Source organism: Scophthalmus maximus, chromosome 10, assembly GCF_022379125.1.
Source record: "Scophthalmus maximus strain ysfricsl-2021 chromosome 10, ASM2237912v1, whole genome shotgun sequence".
Classification (NCBI taxonomy): domain Eukaryota; kingdom Metazoa; phylum Chordata; class Actinopteri; order Pleuronectiformes; family Scophthalmidae; genus Scophthalmus; species Scophthalmus maximus.
The window spans coordinates 10,897,270-10,914,577 of NC_061524.1; the positions used below are offsets into that span (position 1 = coordinate 10,897,270).

At 41.9% G+C, this 17,308-nt stretch overlaps 3 protein-coding genes across 4 annotated transcripts in view; 2 read left to right on the forward strand and 1 right to left on the reverse strand.

The window, feature by feature from the left end:
* Positions 1–1,224: 1,224 nt before the first annotated feature.
* Positions 1,225–8,203, forward strand: memo1 (mediator of cell motility 1). The gene is made up of 9 exons (XM_035606258.2): positions 1,225–1,674; positions 2,928–3,009; positions 3,108–3,176; positions 3,380–3,492; positions 3,945–4,056; positions 4,598–4,740; positions 4,868–4,944; positions 5,235–5,339; positions 5,683–8,203. Exons 1-9 carry the CDS (start codon positions 1,614–1,616, stop codon positions 5,812–5,814), a joined length of 894 nt encoding a protein of 297 aa, XP_035462151.1. The 5' UTR covers positions 1,225–1,613; the 3' UTR covers positions 5,815–8,203.
* mkks (MKKS centrosomal shuttling protein) lies at positions 7,975–11,428 on the reverse strand. Its single transcript, XM_035606257.2, has 4 exons — positions 10,247–11,428; positions 9,646–9,827; positions 9,245–9,355; positions 7,975–9,135 (listed from the first exon to the last, which is right to left on the reverse strand). The coding sequence occupies exons 1-4, from the start codon at positions 11,286–11,288 to the stop codon at positions 8,707–8,709; spliced, it is 1,764 nt and encodes a 587-aa protein (XP_035462150.2). The 5' UTR covers positions 11,289–11,428; the 3' UTR covers positions 7,975–8,706.
* Positions 11,429–11,675: 247 nt separating this feature from the next.
* Positions 11,676–17,308, forward strand: part of LOC118284090 (SLX4 interacting protein) — a 28,616-nt gene continuing 22,983 nt past the window's right edge. The window contains exons 1-2 of one of the 2 annotated variants that reach the window (XM_035606725.2): positions 11,676–11,938; positions 12,271–12,324. In XM_035606725.2, the coding sequence (XP_035462618.1) occupies positions 12,298–12,324 (27 nt within the window). In that variant the 5' untranslated portion in view covers positions 11,676–11,938; positions 12,271–12,297. Of the gene's footprint in view, positions 11,939–12,038; positions 12,094–12,270; positions 12,325–17,308 lie in introns of those variants that run through there. The other variant, XM_047335268.1, reaches the window with a different exon arrangement.

A 17,308-nucleotide genomic window follows, 5' to 3' on the forward strand; every position in this document is an offset into this window, starting at 1 on the left:
AGTAAAAATAGACAAATAAAGAACAGTGTACATTGGAGCATGGATACAGCATGGTCAAAAAAAGAGAGGCTTTAGCAGTCCAGGCCCCTCAGCTCTGGAATTACCTTCATAAAGATCTGACACTTGCAAAATCAGTGGCATATTTTAAATCAGTTGTCAAAACTTTAGTTTAAGAGTTTATATTTATATTTTCATAAATGTGTGCCTGTTATATAAGCTGCTGGATGTCCAAATTTCCCTCAGGATCAGTAACGTATCTATCTCACTTGATATTGTTCTTTAGTGCAGCAGCTCTTTGAATTACCACACCAACACTGAGTGAACCTGGAGCTTTTGTCAGGCCCTGTTTTTGGAGGACTCCCGTCACACCAGCTATAAAAGCACTGCAGGATACAATACGATGATGTCAGCACTATGATGTTAAAATTGTACCTCAAATGAATATGCTACCTTGTCAAGTCTTCTTGGATATTGGATATTGAGACAGACTTAGTGACACCTATTGACAACTGACCAGTCCTGAATATGCTCTTGTCTGAAAGGTGTTTCAAATTAATCATAGAAATATGCTTAATGGTTCCTGTAGTTTGTTGAATGCAGAGCTGACATGGTCGGTGCCAAATAACTTTTGACCTTTGTTGGATTGTGTTTTGTTGTAATTACATTTCTTTTACTTGTTTTTTGAGATGACGATTGTCTTTTTTTCAATATAGGTATGTCGTATGTATGTAATATTCTTTCCCTCTCATTTTTACCTACCTAGCAATTAAAACAATTTTGTTTACACCTTAAAGATCCATTTACAAACATAAAAGCGTAGGATAGTAGGATAGTAAATATATATTGCTCCCCAGTATTTTCACTCACTTACATTGTGTCTGCTCTTCTGAGTTTGGTTTATTCTTTTGTTTTATATATATATATATATATATATATATATATATTAATCTATGAACGCATGGATAAGAAAGAATAAACTCGGATGAGATATTTTTCCTATCAGAAAGCACTTATCTCAAAGTATTGTCCTGTGGAGGAGGTGCCTCCTCTGTCACACTGTACCCGCTCACCTCACGGGCAGACGACTTCATAATCAAACCATCATTTTGGCAAGGGCCACGCCTCCCGATTCTTTCCACGAATGACTTTGTTGTTTTCTAATCCGGCATCCAATCGGAATGCTTTGACGTAGCTCGGATTGTCACGTCAGACACGCCCATTACCTGCCTCTGTAGACTAACCACAGTAATCCTCAAATTCCGACTGTGACAGCTCCTTGGCTTTACGCGTCCTGCTGTTTAGTATTAGCACATTACACAGATTTTGTAGATTGTGCCTTTTCAAAATTTGTTCGAAACATTTCGCCAGGCTGTCTGACAAGCTGACTGTTAGCTGCTAACTCAGTAACAACACAGCGACCAGCTGACGGAGCGCTAAGCGTGTTAGCCTGCTAGCCCAGCTGTCTCATCAGTCTGCCTGTCCTTTGTCTTTACAATCAAGTGAGCCATCAGGCGGTGGTTCGTCTCCGGCTTTGCCAACACCGGCTTCTGCGATTCAATTTGTATCGCCTGACACGAGTCAAGCAGACCAAGATAGGCGGCTGGGGAACCAAGATGTCGAACCGAGTGGTGTGCAGAGAAGCAAATCATGCCGGGACCTGGTACTCTGCTTCGGGTAACTGCCATCGAGAACCCCGTCAGCGTTAGCACGCCGAATGCTAGCTGGTTGTTGTTGTTTTCTCACGTCAGTGTGTTGACGGGGGTTTGTTGCCCATTTATTTTGCATAACCACCATGAAGGTAAAACAAAAATAACCTGTCGAAATCATGGCATGCCACAGCAGATGGTCACGGCTAACGTTATGGTTGTAACGATAATCCAGTTGGTTTAAAAGTGGGCTAGCTAACATGTAGCTGCTATCGACTGCCTCAGCTCGGTTGCCCCATTGTTGCACAGTTGGTTTGAGCGAATTCAGCATTTTCCTCCTCGTTCGGTCGATGGAAATGTTTCCAAACAAGCAGCTGACATGTGCCATTCGGCGTGATCTTTGACAGGTTATCTAACCCGCCAGCTCAACATGAGCTTACTCGGCTAACATTGCAGAACTTCCTGGCCTCCCAGCTGTCTGGCTAGATACAGATACATATATACATATATATATATTTCCCCCAACTGAAGCTGCTGCTGTGACAGTGGTCACGCTGGTCGCTGGCCCTGACTCGAGGAAGGTAGATGTTTCCCTGTCGTGAAACAAAGGGCTGTGCAGGGCAGGGCAGGGACATCAAGGTTCCTGTTGCACCCCTTCCCCCATTTCACCAGCTTGCCACTGGGTTGTTTTCTGTGGAGCCCTGTAGGACTGCCTGTTTATCCCCTCCGAGCTTGGTTTACTGCATTGTCAATAATAACCAAGAACACATTCAGTAGTTAAACACAACACAAATGTTAATATAAATAAGAATCCGTCCATACATTCATCTAAAGGCTGCTAACGTTAATCTCATTTGGCCCCGACGTCCTTGCTAATTGCTATTCAACTAATTATATCGGTTGTTTGTTTTTCCTGCAGATGTAATTAAACCAATCCTTGCGTTAATCTTGACAGAACTTCATGCAAAGGAAGCAGCTCTGGGCACTGGGGAGAGTGTCACTGGTATTTTGCACTGTGAAGCAGGACAGTGTGTTCCATTATAATCAAGCAGAATATTTGAAATGTCACGTTGATACTGAAAATGAACTTGGATCTCTGTGATCTATGGCCGTGGCTTTCCTGTGTCAGTCAATCCCCATTTGTATTGATCAGACAATTCAGTTTTTTCTTAGTTCTGGCATGTTCTGTCATTGTCTGTCTTGTAGGGAGACACAGAGAAAACAGTATGTGTTGGTAGATTCTCTTTAATAACAGAAATTGTCTTTTTTGTATCTATTCAGGATCGCAGCTGAATGCACAACTCGAGGGCTGGCTGTCCCAAGCACAGTCCACGATCAAACCTGCTAGAGCCATCATTGCGCCGTAAGAATATTTTGACAATTCGAAGAAAATAGAATCTTATATGTCCAATGGTTTCTGTGATGTCATCTCATTCTAATTTGACATGTTTTTGTGTGCAGGCATGCTGGGTATACCTATTGTGGTTCTTGTGCGGCACATGCCTACAAGCAGGTTGATCCCTCTATTACGTAAGTCATTCAGATTTCAGTTTTCTATTTCTTCCTTTTTTATTTATTTTTAAATTTCATAAAGAAAATGATGCTTTATATGACTGTTTCTTGTTTTACATTACCCCCCCAAAAGAATGAACACGTTAGTTTAGATAGTAGAATATAGTGCCGGCGGTGTGCCTTTCCTGAATGGAGTGAGGTTAAGTCCTGTTGCCCTTCAGTCGTAGGGTGTTCATCCTGGGACCCTCACACCATGTGCCCCTCTCCCGCTGTGCCCTGTCACCTGCAGACATCTATAGAACACCTCTCTATGACCTGAGAATTGACCAGAAGGGTATGTACTGTTTTCACTCACTGTGTGTTTGTTGCTCAGTATCACTTCATACTGTACATGCTAACCGGTCTATTATTTTGGAAGGCATTTAAGCGGAGATGTGAGGGACCAACACAGCCATAGTTGGAATTGCAGTTTAGGCTTGTTAAGTGTTTTTCAGTCATTTTGGAACATTGCAGGTGAATAATATATATCCAGAACTATTTCTGACCTTGTCTTTATAGTTAAGCCCACATAGAGGTCCAACATGCAGAGTCAGCCCTTAAACAGTCTTGGGAGGTGATGCTCTTTGAACCAAACACTTCTGAAACGACTTTGTCAATGATGATGTTTCAAGCAGCGAGGCAATTGTCAGGATTCCCAATTTATAGGATTTCCAAAAATGACTTAAGCGGTAGATATGGCCATGATAACATGCGTAAAATAAAGTGAAATTCACCTTTGTTTCACAGTTTATTCTGACCTCTGGAAAACTGGGTTGTTTGAGCGGATCACTCTTCAGACTGATGAGAACGAGCACAGTATTGAAATGCACTTGCCTTACACTGCTAAAGCCATGGAGAGGTAATGCACATTCACTGAACTAAATAATTGACACTATATCCTCTCAGAGGGGAAAGTCTCATAGAATTAAACTTTTATTTTGTTTTGTTCAACTACCATTGAACAAATAAGAACATTACATTACAATCGTTGTTTTAGTCCTGTACTTTCCTTTAATTGCTGTAAAAGTATGACATGTATAATCGATACAGCCTTCTCTCATGTTGGCTGGAGTCAAAGGCATATTCTTGGTTCAGAAAAGCAGGGATCAGGTAGTAGGAAGTGAACCGAGCACAGTAGCTTAGTACATATTGTACAGACAATATTTAACTATAACCTTTAGAGAAACATTATTAATGTAGTTGTTGAAGTGTATAAAGGTGAGATGCACTAGTGTCAGGTCATTGTGCAGCAGGCTGGAGTCTTCCCTTTTCTTTTTCACAGATTGATGTTCGAACTGAATTGATAGATTCTATTTTCACCCATGACCATAGGACACAGTTTTGACAGCGAGGTGCAGTTATTGTGCTCAAGTTGTTAATGTAATAATCTGATGTTGCAGCCACAAAGACGAGTTTAGCATCGTCCCTGTGCTTGTGGGTGCCCTGAGTGAATCTAAGGAGCAGGAATATGGGAAGCTGCTCAGCAAGTATTTGGCAGACCCTTCAAACCTTTTCATCATCTCATCTGACTTCTGCCACTGGGGTAGGAACTGAAAAATAAAAGCAACACTCATTCTCTGAGATTATCATGTCCACAAAAGTGTTGTTTGTGCAAATTTGGCCCTCTATGTCATAAATGTGATATGTCTGTGTCCATTTCTCTTTTGAAGGTCAACGGTTCCGCTACACATACTACGATGAATCTCAAGGGGAGATCTACAGGTCTATTGAGCATCTTGATAAAATGGTAAACGCATATTTGATTTTAATGTGAGATCAAGGGTTAGGGGTGGAATCAAATATGTAAAAGGTGTTATTTATCAGACATTACTGTTACAGTGACACCCACAATTCTATGAGTGATTGCACTGGCATTTTGAATATCGTATTCATGTTATTTATGGATTGATCAAATTTGATTAAAAAAAAACTACCTATAAAAATGAATTGTGTACATTTTGGATAGTCAAAAAATTTAAAAACAGGGCACATTAAGGTTTTATAATCTCTGTTCCACTTTTTCTTCTGCTTGTGAAGGGGATGGGCATTATAGAGCAGCTGGATCCCATGTCTTTCACCAACTACTTGAAGAAATACCGCAACACCATCTGTGGGCGTCACCCGATTGGAGTGCTGCTAAATGTAAGTACTACAGAAAAAGAGACTCATCTGGTGCAGCAGTTTTAACATGTTACTGGTGGTTTAGTTGAATATGTGGAACCCCCCCCCCCTTTTTGATACACATGAAGCTCTCCATTCTCACACAGTTCATATGCAGTTTGTAATGATAATGGTAGCAAATTGTTAGCTAACCTAGCAAATGTTTAGCAGCAAAGAACAGTAAAAAAAAAGAAAACTTAGTTTAAAAAATGTATCTTCTGTCATGAGAATGAGACACTCTGTGGTTATTGCTGGTTTGTGTATACACACTTGCCGTGCCACATGGTGTGAATTGATGACCACGTGGATCTTTTCTGTTTTTCAGGCTGTGGCTGAGCTGAGGAAGTCTGGTTTAGAAATGAACTTCTCTTTCCTGAACTACGCCCAGTCAAGCGAGTGCAGGAACTGGCATGACAGCTCCGTGAGTTACGCTGCTGGGGCACTCGTCGTTCATTGAGGTCGACTTTCGCAGGGACCAATGCAGCGCCGCCACCCTGTCGTTACTATCTATCGCCATAACCCCCAGACCCCCCACCCCCCACCCCCCACTCACCCCACCCCCAAATGCACCCACTATTTGCAGGAAGACCTAGACATACAAAGCCAATAAAGTCTTCTTTCTCTGTCTCTCCCTCTTCTCATCCCTCCTCTCAGTTTGAAGTGTGTCTCAGAGTTTTGGTTGATACATTTGCTTGTAGTGCAGTTTCAAGATTATGTTGGAGCAAATTGTTTGAGGGGATTTGAAGAATGCGTAATGATTTTGCTGGGAGGGGGATTATTTGGATTTTTGCAGGGACTGTAGTTGTCCTCTTAGTCCATTTAGTTTTCCTGACTAGCGATGGATTTGAGTTGTAATGCAATCTTTGCATTTGGACTCTTGGCAATCTGTGCTCATGTTATTTGCCTCTGAAGAGGAATGAAAATAAAACTGCAGATCTTAATGGAGAATACAGAAATGTTGCCAGATGCAAACGAAGTGAGAGTTTTGACTGACGGCTTTAAGCTACACGCGACTTTAATTTTTAAACTGTCATTGGTAATTACTACTGTCGCATTACGTATATTGTAGATGCTAACAAAGGGCTGCACCCAACAGAGTTCACTAACCCCCTGTACAAAACCAAAAATATTATTACTCTTATAATAGTTTATTAAATATTATCTTTTACTCATATTCTATTCCATTTATTTCTCCCTTTTTGAGTAGTAGTATTATTAGGTGTGATGGTATTTACTCAAGTAGTGTGTACATCTGAACAACAGCAGTGTTGTCAGTTTAGATCCAAAGCCAACAACATGGTTTGCCTGTTAAATTTGTGCTCCCAGATTCCAATTATACATGTGTAGCGTTATATTCATGGTTTTGAGGGCCAGACTGCGGTTGTGGGTGCCACAGAAATGTCATCAAAGCTGGATATAGTGTAAATGACTCCCAACACTAACACGTCTAGTCTTTGTTTACACTGCCACCTTGAATCTCTGTAGTTTTTGAATTTTGCGTACAAGAGACTCGATCACATTTTTGTCTTTTGTTGCAAGTTCAATTCTGTCAGAGTAGTAAAGCTTCTGTTTTGGCTGGAACAAAAATAGCGAGATGACCTAGTTGGTTTGCTTAAATTTTAGGGACTGTTACTAAATCTGTTCACTAGGTAGTAATCTACAGCTCTATTTATCAATTATTTGTTATGTTTTGTTTTATGAATGCCAAATGTTATTGGGAAGAATTAAGTCTTCATCCTTATTCAAATTTTTTTCTTTCTCCAGTTTTGTTACTCAATGAAGAGCTGCCCGAATATCATTTAAGCAAGGTCAACTAGAACAAATGGCGTTTTAAGATCAGCAAAATCATGATTCACGGAAACAATGTACCCAGAATAGTGTCACTCGTTGGTCCCTGCTCTATTTTGGATATGTTGGATGTAAATGTGCAAAAAAGAAAATTCACAGTTATGATATATTATGAAATGAGTCATGCTGCTTGAAATACTCCTACTATTGTCATACATTAAGAAAATGCAAACAAAACCCGAATGCAGTAAACCTGATGATTCACAGTGGCAGTATAGGCTTTCAATGACAGTATGACAATGTCTGCTGTCCTTTTCATTTGAGACCTGAACATCACTTCTCTCCTGACTGACTTTTGCTGAAGTCAAGGATTCCCATTAAAATGATGCAGTCCCCGAACATTGGTCTCCCTCTCTCGGCACTATAAGCATTAAGCTACAATATCTGGTTAAAGCAAGTGAGCACAGACTTAAAAAATTAATCTCCAGACTCACCTCACCCCTGGCGTTAATTTAAGGGAAACTGAAGCATGACACACTGCTATTGTGCCTTTTATCACTGTTGCACATATACATACAAAGCGTATTCTCACTTAGTCTTATTTTAGAACGTGTACTTTTTAGTTTTTTTTTCCACATGTACCCAGCCCCTTGCCTTGTGCCCACCAATATCTCCATCTCACCCAGCACTCCAGGAGTGTGTGATCTGTTACTCTCATCTGTTGGTCAAAAATGGCACCAACTGTTTTCTCCTTCTCGAGTGGGGAGTGGTGTTCTGTTTTCTCCACCTCACCTCATTCCTGTAGAGAGAGACGAGACTGAACCTCAACACTGTTCCTTTTCTGTTTATTGTTTTGTCTTATAGAAATGTTTTTTGTATTATTTTTCTGTGGCTGAGAGAATGGGAACTTACATGTCACAAACCTAAAATATTCTACTCAACTTCTCCGTGAATGGAGTTGTTCTGATCTCAGGTTCCACTGACAAAGCATCCCATAAGGCTCTTCCCATAAGGCCAAGGGTTCATGTTACAAAACAAGTAAACTGTACTGAAAAGCATGTCTGCTCTGGTGTCTTGTTCTTCAAGTATCTACAATCACAAAAAAATGTTTACTTGGTTTATACACTTGATTTTTTATTTTTTTTTAATCACTGGCGATTTTTGTTTACTCCAACGTTGCAATAGATTTTTAAACCATGTACAGTGCATTGCTAACTACACTACTAAGGTAAACTTGACAAAATTATCCTGTTTAGAATTAATGTCCAATACGTTTATCCACTGTCAATGACCATGGAGACATTCAGAAATGTTACCAGGAGAAAGACCTGGTGGGAGGAAAATGGTAAAATGAACTCATGGTTTCTTCATTTTAGAGACTAAAAACTGTCCAAACAGTATGTATACATGGTAAATGCTATTATATTGAGTACCTAAAGCAAAAATAAATGCAGTCTTATACAGAAGTCCTGCAATAAATCCTCCCTTCATGAAGTTTATGTTCAATGTTTTTTGTTGAAACTTTTTACAGAATCCAGCACTAGACAAAATACCTTTTCTACTAGTTCACATCTTGAATTATATATCTCACATCTAGTGCAAGATTAGCAGTTTCTACAGCCACTTGCAATGCATTGAGTTTAGCCGTGAAGGAGTCCAGCACACGTGGCTGCACAGGAGAATCTCTAGACGGGGATGCTGGTGAGAACTCTGTGTATTTAGAGTTTAGACAAGTCCACTTCCTACTTGGGCTACCTTCCACCAGTCCACAGCCACAGAGGCCCGTCATATCCTCCATGCATCCGCTCATCACATCTGCACGGAGGGTCCAGTGGTGAGCATGTGTCAGATCAATGAAAGAATTCCCACCATTGTGCTCCAGTGCTTTGGCCACAGACTCCAGAGAATGGCAGAATCCCTCCACGCCAAGAAGGTACTCTGACTGTGAGCACCCTAATACTGCTGCAGTCTCTGTTACTTCATTCATGCTCTACGGTGAAAAATATAACATAATCAAGACTTTGTTCAATGTGATAGCTGTGAAAATTAAGTGAAATCAATACATTCCGAGTTGTTAAGCCATAGATATTGGTTCTCACCTTGTGTCTGACGTAAGCAGCCAAGTGGGTCTCTGTACATCCACCTCCAAGTAAGGCAGATGGCTCCCTAAGGGTGAGCCTCAAAACATTTTCTGTCTTCTGGCACACCACCTTTAACAGATGGTGAGACATCAGTTCATCTATCACATTTGCACCTGTTACTGGACCAAGCTGATATATGTATTAAAAATCTATTTTTGTGCATTTTAAAGTTTAAAAATCATCCGTTGCCAGTTGGTGGATACAGTACTTTTATCAAAAGTGCCTCAGAAGAACTGAAACTCTCCCCATGGCTTTGTTAGAGAAACGCCTTACAAATTGTGTTTTATGGTGCCATATACTGTATTATTAGTGGAGAGCCATCTGATATTATGAACGTACCACTCCTCACTTTGTCTTACCTTCAGCTCGCTTAGCATTGTCTCGTTCCTGTGGCAGAGGACCATCGTGCAGATTGCAGATTCCCCTGGGGGATGTAAATGCAGCATAGTCTTGGATCCAAACTGCCTTATACTGAGATCCCTCACCTTCCCGTAGGCCTTGGCTGGAAGTGTGCTATGCAATGTGGCCACAGGTTGAGCACCTATTTGTTGAAATACATATTAAACAGGATCTCAGATACAGAACAAAGTAATTAGGGTATGAAGTATTTCCTGTCTGGACAGTTGACTATTAGTTTATTGAACATAGAGTGCAGTGTTCCTAGCACTTTAAATAGTTAGACATGTTTTATATTGATACAACATTAAATGTGTGATTATTCAGTGTTACCTTGCGTGAAGCTACTGTAAATCACATACATGAGTATGTGATGTACATGAGTATTTTACATGAGTCAAATTACTGCTTTGCTGTAATATTACATAGGTAGATAAATAACTACAAGATAATAATACATGTAATGTAACAGATTTTTGTGGGTTCAACTGGTACTTCTCTGCATAACATAGATCTGCAATGATAAGTCTGCTCGCAGGTCTATGCCTGTACTTGAGGGCCTACCTGTGAGCTGAATAAGTGGCTCCATGAGAGTGACCCCCAGTCTCTCTATCACAATGATGCCTTGACTCCTCAGGTATTGCTGTATGACTGGGTGGATGACCTTCTGGCAAACGAAGAGCTTCACCTCGTCTTTAACCGCCTGCTTGCCGAGCTCCAGGAGTTGATCCAGGATCTGCGAGTCCGTGTCCACACCTGAGGGAACCTCGACTATCCCATCCCCAAGTTCAGGGAGGTCTCCGGCAAGGGACGCACTGAACAACACCACACACATTGGACTTGAATTTAGGCTCTCTGCTTTGTGGGGGCAAAGGGCACCGGTCACATCCAGCAGTAAGCCTGGGAAGACTGCGGAGGCGAGCACAGAGTGGCCCTCAACTGAAGCAGTCACAGTCCTGCCCAGAGTGACTGTGCCTGGGTTGGCACAGGGGAGAGTCAGCAGAAAAGCCTGCGATGCCAACTTGCTGATGTGAAGCGTCTCTTGCTCTGTGAGCACACACGCTGGTTTGCTGGAGATGATGCTGCGAGCCAGCGTGACCAGGTGCTGGCTGCTGCCGAAGTCGAGCTTCACCTTGCAACCGCAGTCCTCTCTCTGCAGGTAACTGACGCACAGACCCAGTAAGTGCTTGTTCAGGCCGATGGCCACATTCCCCCCCAGGCCACTTTGCTTCGCTCTCTCAACGAGGGCCAAGCAGAGAGTGGCAGCGAACAGGCCGCAGTCGCTGAAACGAGAAACGTGGTTGAGAATCGAGCTTTTAATCAGATTAACGAAAGGCTGTGCGGATGAAATGGCCGGGAGAAGAACAGAGGAGGTCGAGGTGGTAACAACGCAGCCCCCAATGCTGTTGTGAACCTGTTTCAGTCGCCCCGTCGGACCGAAACAAGACGCCAGCAGCTGCCGCAGCAAACTGAGCTTGTTGCAAATGTCAGCGTTGTCCAGTGGTCGATCCGTGCAAAGAGATGGGGACTTCTTGACATGTCGGGACATCACTAACGCAAAGCAAATCCTCGACGCAATGGCAACGCAGGTTACCTCGTTGACCATTTAAAGTCGCTTGGAATAACGTTTAACACCGAGTGTGGCTTTACTCAAACCGAGTTATTGACAGCCGTGGTATTTAATAACGTCCAGCTGAATTTGATGGAAAAGTCTGCATTTGGTGCTTCCATCTTGGGCGCCTCTGCTTGCCAAGACTCTCACGAGGACACTCACAGCGTTGCCTGACCACAAATATGACACAAATTTTGCATAGACAGTTTATTCATTAAAATAAAAAAGTAAAACATATTATTTAGTTCATGTTATAATGTGTATTTAATGGTAAAAGTAGTATTATACACAAACCGGCATTGTTCAATTTCGACATTAATAAAGGCTATTTGAAGACGTACGTCGTTTCCATGGTGGCGGTTCGAGCGTTGGGTCCTAGTGGGGACCTTTTCGACCAAGAGTCGCTTCTCTCGTAGTGTTTAGATGTTGTTGCTGTCAAGACAGAATATCACCGAATTCCTTCATAACTTCAGTCCACTGCTGCATTTCAGAGATAGAAAGTCGCTTAGCTGCATTGCACACTCCGGGGTAGAAGCCAGTTGTTTGACAGAAGCTCCGAAGAAGACGGGCAGTTGGACTACAAACGGACACTGACGTCATCACACGCAGCCCTCTCGCTTGACAAACATTCAAAACCGTTGGCGGTATGTGTCTGTCGTTAATACCAATGTTCTTACACAACGTTACATCGAATATATCTGCTTGTTATTACGCCTTTATAGTATAGTTAACGTGTCACTTGCTGTTTATGGCTCAACGTTAGAGCCCCTGGTGTATCTTAGCAGTAATACTTCTTCGTGTGAGTCCGGGGCTCCTTAGATTAACTGAACCCTCACGTTGCAACAACCAGGCGAACTCTAGTTGTTGTGTATTGCACGTGAAGAGGCCACGTTCATGTAGTATATAGGTTAATCTGCCAAACTTGCTCATATTTTTATTTGCTTACATGTAACCCATGACTTTATATTTGTTTCAGGAGAAACTGACTGCTGTTTTCACTCCAATGGCTCCTCGCAAATTTGTCATTAAGGTAAGTGGAATAGAAATGTATTCTAAACAGACACTGGTAGTGCAAGTTTGAAGTCGGTTCGGGGTTAAGAACACTGGAATGTACGTTAATGACGTTTACTTTTTTAGAACATTGTAATCATGCAGTAACGCAAACTCAATTCATTCCAAGCTGTATCCTTGTAAACCTGATTATTATTTCATATTATATTTTATATTGCAGCGTTGTGTGCACACATTTAGCAAAGGAAGATGATCTAATTACAAATCTCTTTAAAAAAAAAAGTTGGAACCAAACGTAAACGCTCAGCAAAACATGTACATTTTATTCTTATCGGATCATGTACATATGTCATATGTTACAAAGTATCTAACAAAGGGGATTTTTGGTGCATTTGCAACACATGAATGCATGCTCGGTTCTCTGACATTTACAATATTAATATTCTATTAAAACATTCTGTGTTGCCTACATCCATTGTTTGCTTCTCCTCATTAGTGAATTATCTGGCCGCTAGGGGGAGGTAGATACACGTGTCAATCGTCTCATCGCCACAAACTGATGTTATTCATCCTTTAGAAGATGTTTCTGATCACCTTCTGCAAATCTAAACTGACGGCCTCCCTCAGAGCCTTTTGTCAATGGATGCCGGCACAGAGCAGAGGAAACTCATTCTATTAAAAAGCCAAGCTGTTCATCCTGTGTCTGATGCTCTGTCAGGAATAATGTACATCAGATGTTTTTGTTAAGTGCAGGGAAAGCCACCGGTCTCTCTTTTGTTGACGTTTCATTTATTCTGAGTTTTGGATGAGGGCAGCAGACATTCGCGCTGATCTCTCACATCCTCCATAATGCCATGTGTGCCTAGTTGACCAGATATTGCATTTGCTCCCTTTATTTGTTTCATATGCATGCCTGCATACAGGCCACCCCATGACCCCCCTTGGTTGGTTGTGGGAGAGTAAAACCCTGGCGGTTCACGGAAGGTTCCTTCCCACTGGGCACATAATGATACTGTTGTGTTACGCTGCCTGAGAAAATGCACACAGGCAGCCTCTGCCATGCTTAACCAAGTAACCACAAACAATTATGTGAGAAGGGATCAGTCCAAAGAACAGCATTCAAGGCACTACCCAGGGCTTCTCTTTTGCAAAACAAACACCACTATCCCCCACGTTTTTAATGAGTGAATTAACTTCTCAGGACATTAAAGACTAGAAATCTGCAAAGACACTGTTGTTACAAATGCATGTTGCAAACTCTGTTTGCCATCTTTGCACAGAGACTGAGGATTTTTGAAGCAATAATGAGTTATGTTCTTCAATTAACCTTGCCATGTTTAGTAGGATGTACAGCAGTATGTTTTATGATCCTTTCTCCCAAAAATGTTTTCAACGCAGCTCCCTCCCTGGTCTGCGGAACTGCAGGAGGGGCTGGTATGGGCCCTCTTAAACTGGCTTACACTATATAGTGACCTGCCACTTCTCAGACCTCCTGAAAAGGGCCTACAGGCTAAAACACTGATCCACTGAAGCACTTGCTTTCTTCCAGGACATTACTGTGGCAGAACCCTGCAATCTGCCTCCTATTAGCAATATGCACTGCATACTTTCTAACCATCTAATGTAGTAGCTTTAGACAGAGACCAAAGTGTTTTTTAAGAATAGAAAGTTTGAGGTATCACAGAGCAGTTTAATGTCAGAGGTTTATGTGCTGTTTAGTGTTGTTGTCACTGTGTAGATGAGCTCATATCGGACCACACATCTCGCTTCTGTACAAATCATTGAAGTTAGATTTTGCCATTTTCCAACTTGGGGAATCTTTTAAAAGAGAAGGTGACAGTGGAAAAAAAGGAAATCCCCCTTTCATCTCATCACTGCCCTGTATTGCCAGACAGAATTTACATTTCCTAATGAGAAACACTTCTCAGCCTGCTGTTTCTGTTTGCTTAGCAGTTTCTCAAGGATGTGACTGCCTAAGTTTTGTTTGCCGTGTGTTACCTGGAGATATTCCTGTCTGTTCTTGCTGCTGGAATTCCTCTGCTGGGTTGTGTCTCTTTTTATCATGAAATAAAGAGGACTCAGGTGTGTTAACCTGCACCTGCATGAAGGAAGCTTTGTTCACAAAATGCTTCCACACACACTGTAAATAACGTTCTCTTCAATAATAATCAAGACTGAGGCTTCACTGCTGAGTATCTGGCAGTATAAAAAAATTGGAAACTAGAAATGTCTTCTTTTTTTTTTAAGGGGGAAACCCAGGTGACTCACAGCACAGAAACAGCAGACAAATAAGGCCTGAGAGCAGGGTTGTCCCACCCACAGATCTAAAGAGCTCCCCTGGGTTATATGCAGGCTTGCAGAAAAGAGAGAGAAAGTCCGAAAAAGAGAGCGACAAAGGGAGAGTGGGAGAGATGCAAGTTTTATTGAGTGAGACCGCATCTGTTGCCCCTTCTCTCCCAATGTAAACATCTGTGGCTGGTTAGTGTTAGCCTCTGAGCTAAGTGCAGTCCGAGAAGGTCTGGTTCTTATACTGCGCGATAGCAATGGCAAAGGGCAGCGAGGTGGGGAGGCGGGTGAAGCTGCTGAAGTTTGGGCCCCATGCCCAACTCAGAGCAGCACAGAGGGGAGGATGGAGAGCTGGGTCTTGGGGAGAGATAAGGGAAGGTAGAGAGTGTTTTGGGAACTGAGAGTGATATAGACCAGAGCTCTGAGGACCAGAAAAGGGAAAGGAGCCATCAGTGAGTCTGAGTCAGGAGTCGTTTATTTACAGACAGGAAATATAAAGTTGCAGATTTCTCTCATGTTGTGCTTTGGACTGTGGGCAACATTTCTAATGTTTTTATCTCTGTTAACCCTTTTTTTTTCCTGCAGGCAACATTGATCAGATTGGCAGTGGGGAGAATTAGGATAGAGAAGTTGAGCTTTGCCTGCAGGAAGACTCAGTCCTATTCATTCAGTGTGTGACGGCACACAAAGATGGTACAATAAAGGATTTGGTATTAAGTAGTGCTCCTTGCTGCCTCTCATTCAGCCTTCAGCTTCTGTTCATAACTCTAAAAGGCCTGTGCAAAACAAAGAACAAAGCAGTGGTGGCCCACTTTAGTATTCATGGAAAGAGTAACTTCCTCCAGAACTTGGCCCTTTATCAAACCTTTCAGTGACAGTTGCTCAGAGTATCGCCTTAAATCTGTTCATGCAAAGTACACAACATAGTGTAGCTTTAATGATGCATGCAGGATTTAATTTAGGTACTTTCAGATTACTTTGCTCAAGGAAGACAAGGTTCTTGTGGTGCACAAATCTCACTAAAGAGGAACTTTAGCTGGGCTTTAAGGGGGATACTTGGAGGTCATAGTTCATGGCAGAGTTCAGCTTAGCGATCCACTGGTCACTCTTTTTGCTGCGATTTGACAAATTTAGACCACATGATGTGATTGTGGTCAGAGCCTTTGTGTAAGATTCTGCTGCTTTTTTGTCTTATCTGCCACGTTCTTTGTAAAAGCTCTGGTAGCTGCACCTAAACACCACAGCCTGGACTCAAAGATTGACACTTTAGAGGGAAATGTTTGCCTCAAGCAAACCACAAGTTCTACTGGGCAAATTAATTGTTTTCTCATTACCGTGATTGCATTAGTTTGCATTCCTGACAAAATCCCCCATTCCTGAGAATCTCAGGGTATCACATGCCTTTTTGTGTAAGGGGCAGACTAGTGTTTATCATTAATGTCCAGTTCCCAGTCGAGTCTTGTCTGCTGCTCTAATGTGATAAAAGGAAGTTAGTCTAAGACTCGCTAGATGTCTGGCTTTCAGCCCAAAACACACTACGTCAGAAGCTCAGAAACCACTTTAGGGGATTCACTCTGCTGCGCATCTCCACAAAGACCACTCTAAACCTTACACTGGCCCCTTCTTTCCAAGGTATTGATCAAATTAAGCCTTGTGTTGCTCCTTAGAGTGCGCATAGCTTTAATTATTTTAGCTACCCACAGTACCCTACAAGATTGATCTTGCTGTCCTTGCCTGGATATTCACGCATGGATTAGTAAAACCTCCCCCTCTGTAAAGCAGTCAGATGCCACACCACCATTACCCATGACCACAGGAATCGTCATGGAAGTGAATTGACACATTGTCAACAAGAGCGGAACATTACAAGTTCAGTAATAATCACAGGCCCATTATTACCAAATAAAATGGTAATTCGTGCATAGTAGTAGATTTCTTAATATTATCTTAATGTCATTTTTGGGTGTCTTAAATCTAAACCTCAAATAACAAAACACATTCAGCGTGTGTCAGGTCCAACCCCAAGAAACCTCCATGGGGCTGGCCCACTAGTTGGTCCCTGTTTGGATTGACAGGGTCTTAACCCTCTGTTGCTAGGCTCTCCCACACACTGGTAATTGTGGGGGCAGTCAGCTGAGGCCACCAGTCATCCGTGCACTGACATGAGACAAAGGGCAGGGGATCAAGAGAGTACTGGGACAAGCTGATATTGACGGGTGACATTTAAACATTTCTGGTCCATGGCATTTTTGCTTTTGTAAAAGTATGTTTTTGTATGACAATGTTTGCAGTTATTTCCTTTACAGTGATGTTTCTGCTAAGTGTTCTTGTGTTTTGTCCAGAGAATGTTTCAGAGAGCTATATTTTTGTCGTTATCACATCTTAATGTTGGGACTGCGTCTTGTTCTCACATATTTCAGGCTATATTGGGATGGGTCAGAGGATCACTGATTAATGCATTGTTTTTAGACTTAGACTTAGAATACCATTTGGTTCCCATTAGTAGAGACATACTTAAGTACATGTTGGCAGACATTAGAGGGTTGGTATTTGGCATATTCTGCAGAAAAAGTGCAGGATATGAGTGACATTGATTGAAACATTCACACATTCAGTCATATGGTGACTTCACTTCAGTTATTATTTACAGAAAGACAATGAGAAAGGAAAATACTGTGGTTGGGGGGGAAAAAAGCAAAATATTAAGAAGCTTAATT

Bases quoted from the DNA above. Each gene is read 5' to 3' on its own strand.
- memo1 (XM_035606258.2), top strand. From the start codon at position 1,614: ATGTCGAACCGAGTGGTGTGCAGAGAAGCAAATCATGCCGGGACCTGG. The intron at 1,675-2,927 runs GTAACTGCCATC...GTATCTATTCAG, and splicing joins GACCTGGTACTCTGCTTCGG to GATCGCAGCTGAATGCACAA. The intron at 4,741-4,867 runs GTAGGAACTGAA...TCTCTTTTGAAG, and splicing joins ATCTGACTTCTGCCACTGGG to GTCAACGGTTCCGCTACACA.
- mkks (XM_035606257.2), bottom strand. From the start codon at position 11,288: ATGGTCAACGAGGTAACCTGCGTTGCCATTGCGTCGAGGATTTGCTTT. The intron at 9,828-10,246 runs GTAGGCCCTCAA...TTCAACAAATAG, and splicing joins GCCACTTATTCAGCTCACAG to GTGCTCAACCTGTGGCCACA. The intron at 9,136-9,244 runs GTGAGAACCAAT...TTTTCACCGTAG, and splicing joins CTGCTTACGTCAGACACAAG to AGCATGAATGAAGTAACAGA.